At 41.8% G+C, this 12078-nt stretch overlaps 1 protein-coding gene across 1 annotated transcript in view; it reads right to left on the bottom strand.

The window, feature by feature from the left end:
- The window catches only part of crebbpa (CREB binding protein a), a 39056-nt gene that overhangs the window by 16366 nt on the left and 10612 nt on the right, over nt 1–12078 (bottom strand). The window contains 5 exon segments of the mRNA XM_043223131.1: nt 229–492; nt 2491–2604; nt 4719–4965; nt 5047–5211; nt 10877–11508. Of these exon segments, the coding sequence (XP_043079066.1) occupies nt 229–492; nt 2491–2604; nt 4719–4965; nt 5047–5211; nt 10877–11508 (1422 nt within the window).

Below are 12078 nucleotides of genomic sequence, written 5' to 3'. Positions count from 1 at the left end.
TTTTAAAAAATACTTAACTCATATTTTTAAATAATATTTTATAATATTTTATATAGAAGAATTTACATGAACATCAGAAAAAAAAGTAAATATAAAAAAATATATATTCTATAATACACAAGCATGTATGTGTATGAATATATATTTTTTGTAGTAAATTTATATATTAAATAGTAACTACATTTTAAAGACACACCGACATTCTTCTGCGATACAGTAACTCTTTACCGAGCGTGTTGATGGATCTCATTTGCTGCTGGTGCTGGGTCTGTGGGGTCTGTGCAGACGTCTGGCCTGGGCCCTGCGTCTGTGCGGGGGACTGGGTCTGTGCGGGGGTCTGGTTGCTGTAGGGGAGGCCGAGGGCAGCGTATGCCCGCTGCATGGAGCTGGGGTCGATGGGCGTGGAGCTGGGCAGAGCGGGCGCTGTCTGCTGCCCCGCGCCGACCGTCCCGATAGGGGTCTGCAGACCAGCGTTGGGGGGACTCAGCATCGCTGTAAGCGTACGAAAGAGATATCCGCGTTATTTCAAACAAGATCCGCACGAGATCTGATTCTGCTTAAACCCATGGCAGAATCTGTCCGTCGAAACAGAAAGTTCAAACCCTGCCGTCTAGAAGAAGAAGAAGAAAAAAAAGCATTACTCATTTTGAACAACGTGGAAAAAGCGGGGAAGAAAGGAAAGGGGAGGGAGAGGGGGGGAGGGTCCGAGACGCCATTTGCACGGAGAAGAAATGCGGCGGCGGCTCTCCAACATGTAAATCCCACAGCGCAAAAACAAACACTTTAGCTGCCTCGCGCGCTCGGAGTCATGATGAGAGACGGCTGGCAGAGGGAGAGGCGCTCTGCAGGTTTGCTGGAGCTGTAACAGTGTGAGATTTTAATGAGTCACTGCTCGGCGCCCCTCCTCCTCCCCCCCTCGGCTCTGCAAACACACACGGGCCGTCCGAAACGTTCACACGTTCACAGCTACAGAGTCCTGCCGAACAACTACGCAGTGAAGCTTAAACGCTCTTCGATCGCAGAATCCTAAACGACACAAATAATAACACACTTCCGCGTATTCCTGAATGTAATGGTCCCTCACCTCGAGAAACGTCTGCGAACAAACCAAACCGACGGTTTACGACGGCACAGCGATTTTCGATCGATTCTGATTCTGAGCGTTAATTTCAACAGCAGGTGGCGCTCTAATCTAGTTTTAATCCGCACACTCAAACGCTCGTGAAGAGGAGGGCTTGTGCATTTAGCCGGATCTGTAATTTCCTCTCGGCTCGGAATGCTTTTACGGCGCGAGATTAATGTAAACGCAGCCGACTGCGAACACCCTCGTAATTCGCTTCAACCTTTGCGAATTTTTTCGTATTATTTCAGGTTGAAGCATGTTTAAGGATTGGGAAAAGAGGAGGAGTTTGGCTGTTTCTGAAGCATGCGGCGCCACCTGATGCTCAGAACTTCGATGCAAATCGCGATGCATTCAGAAACATCTCAGAATCGATGCCAAATCATTTTTCGATGTACTACCCCAGCTCTGTGGTGCTGTACTCCTGCCACAGAGATAAAAATGGCGAAGACGACTTGTAGCATGCGCATAAACTTTGCACGCAGCATACAAACGAGCATAGAAAAATACGTTTATTAATTTATGTTAACGTTAGTTAATAAAACACACAACCATTCAGTGTAAGTTTGTGTTTTTTTTTGCTGTTACGTTTTAATAATATATTAAATATTATTATATAAATATATTATTTCCAAAATAAAAGCTCAGTCTTGCATTTTCTGTAATCATCATCCTAACATTTCGTCACGCACAGAAACATACAGAGTTTGATGCGTATTAATCATTTTATTGCAAAAAAAAGGCAAAACGATACAAAATGCACTTTTGCGCATAGAGAGGAAGAAGAGTCTCCGCGGGATTATCCCAAGAGATTCAAAGGTTGCTTCAGGATGTCAATGGCTCAGTTTGATGCTTTTGTTAGCGATACTGGAGCCACATGTGAAAAAGACGACCACCGATTTCCATGAAAGGACCTATAAAGTGCTTTGTGCGGCGAGACCAATTGAATCGAATGTGATTGGCACAACATGAGCTTGTTTTTTATTTTTAATTGGCCAACAAAAAAATCTGAATTTCTGACATTCGTGTGTGCGGGGGCCTTAATTACAGTATGATAAAGCATGCTTCCTCACAAAGGCATCGCAGGAAGCTCCTCGTTAAGTTGTCTTATAATTAGCAATTGCATCCATCATTTTCTTACCGTGTATATTTATTATGTAAATAAAACAAATGAATGCATATATTAAGTTACTATGCTGTAATAAATAGCATTTATCCATTTATCATTCCACAGAAAATCTCGAAAAGCGTAAGTAAACAACGTTATGACGCATAATAAATACCCTTATTATTTTATATGTGATATGACGTATGAAATTATTGTTCTTCAGGTGTGTTGTTGTGAAGTGTTTGGTGGAGGAAGGACTCACGCTGCTGGTTGCGTTTGTCGCTGGCGTTCTTCAGCGGGAGGCAGACAGGACAGTCGTGCCTCGTGCAGTTCTTCCAGTGCGAGATGATCTGCCTCGATGAGGCACAGTGAGCCACTGCAGAGACAGAGAGAGAAGAAAGCCTGAGCCGAAGTGCTGTAAAAACTGAGAGCAGAAAGGTCCTGTGGTAAAGGAGGTCTGCGCACGCATACGCGCACACACACACACACACACACACACACACACACGCAGACACCTGCCACAAGTAATTTCCCTAAATCCGCAGGAAAGAATGACAGTTTTTTTTCCTGATACGAGTAATTGTTTGTTATTTACAGAAAGTGAAACGAAAGTAAAACTTACATATAATGTAATATGTTTTTGTACTTTATTATGTTATAAATACACATATATACATATACGCACACACACACTATAAATATATTACATATATTTATCTGCAACAAAGAATAGAAATACACTACAATAGGTACAAATATAATAGGTAAATATATACTGTATATGCATGTACTTATATATACACAGTACACACACATTTAATGTAAACGAAAACTTATTTTGGATGAGATTAACATTTACAAATTATAACATTATATATAATTTTTTTTTTTTTTTTAAGCGAAGTAACTAAAAAAAACCAAAACAAATTTAGATTTTACACTGCATTACATTAAGTATTACATTGAATAATTTAAAATAATTTAAGGTTATTCAATTAACATTTAATAACCGTAATTATCAATACTATTATTTACTTATTACTTCAAACCAATTTATTACTGAGTAATATCCACAGCTGCTTCACAGGAGTTATTTGCATTGTAATATTAGCTAGGGCCAGGCAAAAAAAAATATAAAATAAATCATACAATATATTCATGCGCATCTCGTCAGCAATCGGCTTTCCTGATGAAATGTCCACGAACATATCGTCCAATTCTTTGCCCAGCTCTAATATTAGCATTACAATATTTTTTTATCAAAAAGGCAAAATAAAGTGGCGGCAATGCAGCACGTCAAATTTAGGCACCGTCCTGCATTGTATCGAGAAGTTACGTAGACGTTACAGCAGGAGCGAGCGAGTCGCGTCACAACTTTCAATTTTAGGATTTCCTGCGGCTGTGATTTATTGCGTCACAACCGCTTCGTTCGGCGGTCGCAGAAGGTAGCGAGAGACCAAACGCATGATGCTTTAAGACGCGCAGCTGGCCAGCCCTCGTGTCCTTTCTCAGAAGTCTAAGAGAGATATGGGGGTCAGAGCGGAGCGACAGGAAATGAGCTGGCACCGTAGCCGGCACGCTTGGCACCCGGCTGCTGTTTGAGTTGAAATGAAGCCCTGTGCTCCGGCTCCAACAACAACTATAGCTCTGAGAGCAAAGCAGCCGGGCAGCATCGGGCCGCCGCAAGCCAACCCCTTAATATTGCATTATACCATAAAGAGCACCATTTTCTCTCTAAATGGACTGTTACACTTGAGAAGGAGCAGAGCTTTCGCTGGGGAAATCCACCGTGTGAGCAAACGAAACGCTTTTGGCTGTGAAGCCAAATATGCTCTTTGGAAGTGCATTAACGTAATATTTAAGATCCATTGTGTTAATGTAGTTAATGAAGAGTATTTTTTATGAAGAGCTTTTTTTTTTTCTTGACTACAATAAACGATAACTACGGGTATATCGTTGACCAAAAAAGGCGAGACTAAAATTTATTAAAAATAATAATAATTATAAAATACAATATTAATTATATTAACTTGTTTGCGAGGTGCAGCACATCTTTATTCGTCACCATTAGAAACCGTTCAGCGACGATGCTGTGGTTGCTATGATACGGAACATCCTTTAAAGTAATGCCAGATGTATCGCAAAATGTTATATTACTTCATAACAATATTACGTCAGTCCGGCAAATCGATCTAGTAAAGAATTAAATACAAGAAAAAATTAAATAAATACTAGACGAGCAATATTAGCTTCTTCATTGTAGCCGGTAGTCCCGCCCCTACTTCACTGTGATTGGCTGGCTGACTAAGACGAGTGCGGTGTTTTACCCAAAGTTGAATATTCGTGGCCAAATGCTCAGCGTGAAAAGGGCGTTCAGCGCATATATTTCCTGTATTCACAATTTTGTCTTATTATCTAAAAAAAAGTCAGCATGTGACACTCGCGTTCGTGAATCACGTGGAACAGACTCGGCGTTTATCGTGGACTCACCTTGGCAGGATTTCCCGGCCTGGCAGTGGGTCATGTGGTTGAGGACGTTCTTCATGGTCCTGCAGTGGGGCAGGGCACAGGCCCGCACCTCTCCGTTAGCCTGCTCGCGCCGCTGGCACTTGTGGGCGTGGAGCAGCAGGACCAGCTGCTGCTGGATCAGCTTGCGCTTCTCCGGGTCAGCCGTGGGGCCCGCCGACACGCCCTGACCCGCCACCATCCCCACTGAAACCTGCTGCTGCTGCTGGGGCTGGGGGCGAGAGAACCGGCAGGGTCAGCTTTCACCGGCCGCTTCGTTCCTGCTAGCGCGTGAGAGATGGGACACACTCACCATGTTCGGCACGCTGGTGACCGTCGCCCCCTTCAGGTCAGTTGGAAACTGGGGCAGGCTGTTGGGGAGGGCGCCTTTATTCTGAGCGTTCACGCCAGTCGTGCCCATTTGTTGCCCTCCACTCTGGTACTGACCAAATGGACTGTTGCCACCCGCCATGCCCATCTACAAACCAAAGAGAACGTCACATCGGAGGAGACATCAAGAGATTCAGACTCAGGATCTCTTATCTAAAATAATACCTGCTAAACACGGGGATGCAAACTCATCATGGGTGAAAAAGGACACGGATGAATTTCTGCAGATAGATTCCACCCAAAGTAATTATTACTGTCCTGATAAATCAACTCCTGATAAATCTAAAAACCAACTACCCAAAAATATCTTATTTGCACCATGTGTATGCATTTTACTTTCTCTGATTATATTAGGTTGATCTGGACGTAGGACTCTCTAAACTTACGAAAAGTGACACATAATTCATGTTTCAGAGTTTTACAGAGGCTCATTTCCTACAGTTACCAGCTAAGTTGACATAAACGTTAAAGATTTGCTAAGTGATTTTATCTCAAAATTCACTTTTAGACTGCAGCGAGCATTCGAAACAAACACTTGTTTGAGATCCGATGTAGATTATGATCAGCATACAAGGCAGAAATATTTATGCGCGACGCAAAAGGCCATACATGCATTACCATAGTAAACATGCTAAATCTGACGTATTTATTTAACTACATAGATTTACATACATCATCTGTCAATAAGTCTTCTCTTAATACTTGATGTTCATATTTAGCTCTTTGTATGTCATCAATACTGTATACATAATACACTGTATTGGCCTGGAGATGGTCATATTTTTGATAGAAAAACTATGAGAAATACGTTTTTTCCTAAATGTAAATGTAGACCTAAACGGACCTAAAACAAACAACTGAATAAATATACTATGCACGTCTTTCTTTCGTAAAGTAGTGGTATGAACCGCTTTATTTCTCTGTGACTAATTATAAATCCTGACACAAACTAATTCACCAATATAGCACTAATTATCGTAAAACTGGTAAACCATTGATTATTTGGTTTTAAACCTTTAAGCAATGTAAATTGGATTTAAAATGGGTAACTACTGTCGCTTTTCCGCTACACGGTACGGCACGGTTTGCGTTTCCACTGCAGTTTAGTATCGCTTTAGAGTATTCATGTGTAGTTTCGGCTGCGCCGCCTCTACTTCATTTACGTCATCGTAAACATCCCACAAGCAAACACAACAATGGCGGGTATTGAAGGAATGGCGTTCTTCATTCTCCGCATGTGGATGTTTTTAACTGCAAGACGAAGGGGTTTGGCAGCTAAACAAAACACAGCTAAAAAAATACGAGAAGTTCAGTAAGTCTTGGTTTGCCCGATGTCGTGCAAGGGTAAGGATCTAAAAGCACATCGCTAGCTAACTTTCGGTTCAGGTCGATCCGTCGCTGACTGCGCTCATTCAAATCTTGCGGATCTGTTCTCTGTTGTATCGCAAGTTCAATGACGTGGCAGTTTCGATTTTCTCAGGCCCATCGGTGATAAGCATTGTTCACGCATCATGTTTTGGTACCGGTACAGTACACTTGGAACCTCAGAAAAAGTACCAGGTTTCAGGTACTGTACCTAGTAGGAAAACACCCCGAAAGTGAACGGTACCGAACCTTAGCGTGAAAACCAATCAGTATAAATTTAACGATCAGTAGTCTATTCTAAACGTCGCACATCCTGCAATGTGACTATTGATGCTGAAACTATATATCACGCAGCCCTACTCTGGAGCAGTTTCCCCCGGAAGGCCATACAGAAATCAGCTCAGAAACACTGCTTTATCCGGCACGATGAAACGAAAATGAGACCAATCGACCAATAACTGCAGATTAGCATCGCGCAAAAGGACGGATTCGGAAAAATAAATAGTTGGGCAAATCATTTGGAAGTCGTTAATGAGGCAAATAAGGTATTATGTTTTTTTGACCTTGCATTCATGCCAACCTGTTACTTTAAAGAAATTTTGCATGCTCTGGTGTAGCCAATTAAATGTTCTTCTCATGCACATCCGTCAACTGATTAACAGATCGAGCGGAGCTGCTGGATATGATGCCGAGTCTTCGGCAGAGCAGGGCTTCCCCCGGCACACAAGTGTGTGTCTGTGTTGATCTCCAGCAGCGTGTCGGCCTGCCCGCTCTCCTCTGTTGACATCCCTCCAGCGGACCAGATAAAAGAGGCCAGCTGAGTGGCACGCGCACCGGCCATCCCTCCTCCAACCCCTTCCTTCCTCCCTCCGCTCTGCTCACTCATTCATATGCACACCAACACACTTCTGCCGCTGCTCTCTGTGCTTACTCATCCACACACACACACACACACACACACACAATCCCTGTCGGAGCAGCCAGGATTCACTCTCCCAGCAGATCTACGCTGTGCCCAGGATTTCCTCACTCGTGTCCTCCACTTCACACCGACATCCAGAATAACTTATTCACCTTGGTACAGTTATTTGTTTCTAGGACATTAAAAACATTTGCAACTGTAACGAGGCGCTTTTTCACCCTCGTGAAACCCTTAAAAGGCACAATGTGAAATATTAGTAATAAAATATCTGTGATGTATTTCATGCAGTTCCCCAAAGTTCCCAAGGATTTGTAAATCCAAATAAATTCCAATTTTGCACAATCGTCTCAGTTTCTGCTCGTAGAAACTATGGATGCTGTATAGTTCAACTAAACCCATTAGGGTTGCCACAAATAAAAAGCTAATAAGATGAATTTAAATCTGCTCGATGTTGATTTTTTACGTATGCTAATTATCACGCTCGGGTCCGTCGAGCTTATGAATGCAACGGTCAATCAGAGGTGTCCAGATGGGTTTTTTGTTTAATTCACACAATCACTGACTGAATTCAGCTCTCACACGAATTCTCTAATCATTAAAAAAAGCAACACGCAAATGTACGTATGAATAAAGAGATTCAATCATCAGCTTTATTGATTATAAGACAAGCGTTTTGAGAGTGCTTAAACTCATGCCAGACTAAAGTCAGTCAAAATCTTCTTTGATATTGTAAGTTCTTTGCTCGCATTCCCTTCATTATTTATTCGCCGTTTGAATAATAAAAAGCAGTTATTACGTCATCTGTGAACATCTTCCTTCAATCAATCAATGAATCAATCATTTTTATTTATATAGCGCTTTTAACAACACAGGTTGCATCAAAGCACTGAACAGTATAAAGCAGAAGAATAGCGTCATCAAGCTTTGCCTTTGTTATTGTTTCAGAAACGTTTGCTTTTTTTTTAAGCTAATGCATGAAAAAATAAAATTGAAATAAGTGATTGAACGACATATCTGCATTTTTTTCATTATCAGCATCAACACTTGTCTCTGTTCGGCTGATGCATCAGATACAGATGCCCATTAGCCACTCTGATATATCGGCAACCAAAAAATAATAATAAAGAAAATTAATTAATTAATTAAAATAAAGTCAACTACCTGATAGCCAATCACAATCCATCTCAATTCCGCAGACAGAATGCAATAACACACTGTTTGCTCCAAAAATAAGGAAACATGAATCTTACGGAAAACAGGTGTTGCTTTACTATTTGCTCGATGTGAAATCAACAAAATGAGTCAAAAGGCACTCCAGATGACTCTTGCATGATGAGAGCTCTTAAAGGAATAGTTCACCCAAAAATGAAAACTCTGTCATCATTTACTCACCCTCAAGTAGTTCCTATATTTTGGAAAAATGTCTGTAACCAGGCTGTTTTGGTCACCAATGACTTTCATAGTAAAACAAAAAAATACTATGGAATTCAACGGTGACCCAAAACAGTCTTTATGTAAATATATTTTAACATTCCACGTTAATCGAATGTTTATAAAACTGTAAAACTCAAACGTGTGAGCAAAAAAAGCAAGCATTTGATTTCATTGAGTTTTTCAACCCTAACCCCTATAAATGACTGGCTCTTTGCACAAAGGGATTTGAATTCATAATACAAATGCACACACCTGCCATTTCTGACATCCGAGTGCTGCTTTCAGACCCCATCAGTCACCAACCCGTCCATCACAGACACGAGTTTTGTTCATCAAATTTGCATAGAACACAGATGAGACGCGCATGCACGTAACACGGCCACTTTACGCTGAGAGCTTTTCATTTGCCTTCCCATCGAGCGCAATTCTGCGGCTGGCGCGATCGGCGGGCCTTCAAACAAAATGGCAGAGTTTAAGAGCGTTCTGGCACGCAGCCGCTCTCGTAACGCAAGCATTTAAGCCTAATAAAAAGCACAAGTGCAGGGACGAGTCACGGCAAAGAGCGGCTCCAGATAGAGAGTGATAGGCTGCGCTGACAGATCAAACCGGACACCCGACCCGATTGACATCGCGATACCGGAAACGGATTCCGCCAAACATAACGGTCACAACTTGCATCACGCAGAATTCATCTTAAAAAAAAAGAAATAGCGTCTTGATGTCTGTCGAAGGAGACGTCACACTGCTGGACCGTGCGCCAAATATTGTAACACTGTTACGATTTCACCCCGAGGTAAAAATGTGATCGCAACAGCCATTAGTCGGCTATCGAAGACTGCAGATTTTGAGCATGTGACAATGTGATCTTCCCAAATTAGTAATGAAAATAATTTATGAATCTGCTGCTGTCGACAAAAAGAAGCACCGAAGACTTCCTGCGCGTTTCTGTCAAATAAGCTTCGTTATATATCATTATATATCTAATAAATAAATGTATACAATAATAATGATAGTAATCGCAACAGCTCTACTAATGCATTTATTATAAATGTTCACACGGTGTTCAAATTGGGATCTGTATACATTTTGTAATGTTTTAAAAGAATTCCCTACATTTATTTTCAAGACTGGGTCTCACAAATGGCCGCAAAATATTAGTTTACCAGCTTATTAATATTATGTTAAATCATGCTTTATTGGTATAATGTCTGTTAAAATGTAAAAAAAAAATATTCAGTGTTAAATATGTATTTTTAAATAGTTTTTTGCAAGTTTTAAAAATGATTACTTATTTAATGTACTGTCCATTTTATTTCATTTCACATTTAATATTGGATTTACCAAAGTAATTTAACCGTTTTTTTGTTTTGTTTTTTTTCTTACCTTTCCCTGGTAACTGGTTACTAGCAGAAGTGGTTCAGTCGCGACGCTGTATTTAAAACTGCACGAGAGGATAATATATAAGCCGTAATTTTCCCGCTGACGTTTTGAAAGCTTTATTTAACAACACACCTGACAAATGTATGGAACACTCGTTGTCAGATATGGAAAAGATTATATTTTGACGTCACTGATGGAAAATGCCCTGATTCATGAATGAAGTTGTCACTTAAACAATGCATCGTCAGGTCACCGATGTGCTCGTGAGCAGGGAAACCTGGTCGTTTTAATAAGTTGATAATTGTGAGCTTACTCGTGTGCGTGTAAACGTGCTCAAAGCGTTTGACCTAATAAAAGCAGCTGCCTGCCAGCTGCAACCATCAAAACCCAAAAAAATACAACGCTGTTCCACTTTTTTGGTATATGATAAATATCATCAGCGCGTATGTTTTTAAATATCACGATATAAAGCTATCACACGCCCCTACAAGCCTCCTAGTTTTCATAAAAAAAAAAATTTAATAAGACGAATGAATCTTTTACGGGTTCGGATCGACACGTGGGTTCCAAATAAGTCTGAGGAATATTCACAAGAGACCGTTTTCGTTGGCATCGTATCAAATCCTCTCACGACTAACTCGAAAAGACTCACCTTGCTGATATTTCCGGCTTGCTGGGTGTTGATGGCCATCTGCTGCGCCCCCTGTGTGAGCGTCTCTGCCAGGACACTCCCCGCTCCTCCCTGTGCCGCCGCCCCCGCTGCTCCGCCCGCCCCTACGGAAGGCGCCACCTGCATGCCTCCGCCCTGGTACTGCATCCCTCGACCGCGGCCCAGAGTCCCGTTGATCGCCTGACCCTGCTGTCCGGCCGCGTTCTGTCCCATCATGCCGCTGTTCAGCACGGCCTGGTTAAATCCCGTGCCGAGTCCCATGCCAGCTGAGCCGGCGTTATTGCCCTGCGTCCCGGGGGTGCCGCCTGGTTTCTGTGTTTGAGAGGGGTGGGAAGGGGAGCCCTGGCCCAGGGGACTCTTTCCGAGCCCGCCCAGCTGAGATCCGATGCCGCCGGGCTGCGGACTAACCGAGTTCATCCCAGCGCTGCTTCCCGGCCGTAGAAGCTCGGAGAGCTGCTTGTGCTTGGCAGCAGCGTCGGGGACCATGGGGCCGTGACCGCCTGTACCTGTGGCCCCGCCGTTAGAGGACATGGACATCAGCCCCAGGTCTCCGTTAGGTATCAGCTCATCTGGAAGATCGTTCTCCAGGTCATCCCAGGAAAGCGAACCCAACTCTGAGGAAATAAACAGCGGGAGACATTTAATTCAGTGTGTGCTTATTGCTTCTGTTATAAGGCTGCGGGGATCTTATTGACCTTAATGCACATACATTTGACGTCAACAAATCAGAATTTGATGAATGCCTTAAGACGTGCCTCGGGTTTCAATTCACATATTTTTATGCCCATATAACAAAAAAAAATAAATAAAATAAAAATAATAATAATACAGCAAGAAATTAAAACACAACAGAAAAAAAAATTCTACAATTAAAAAATAAATAAATAAATAAAAAAAGTCCCTGCATATCCTTCCATGTGCTTTTGGAAATATTGGGAAATTGCATAAATATGGCTGGTTGGAAATGTCAAAAGTGCATTATAGAAAAAAAACAAATTATATGATCGCTTGACATGCATTTTTCCTTTTTTTGAATTTGCCAAGAAGACCCACCCACCCAACTCTTTATAAACTCTATATATATCATATTTTGTGTAGGACACTGCTGATTGAAATAAAAATGTATTGTTCCGATACAGAAATGTGAGCTTTCTACAATTTAAGCTTAAAACAGACTCAAAGTG

The sequence above is a fragment of the Puntigrus tetrazona genome, chromosome 22 (assembly GCF_018831695.1).
Source record: "Puntigrus tetrazona isolate hp1 chromosome 22, ASM1883169v1, whole genome shotgun sequence".
In the NCBI taxonomy this organism is placed as follows: Eukaryota; Metazoa; Chordata; class Actinopteri; order Cypriniformes; family Cyprinidae; genus Puntigrus; species Puntigrus tetrazona.
Note: the sequence above shows the minus strand (reverse complement) of the source record. Positions and strands in the feature narration are given on the sequence as shown.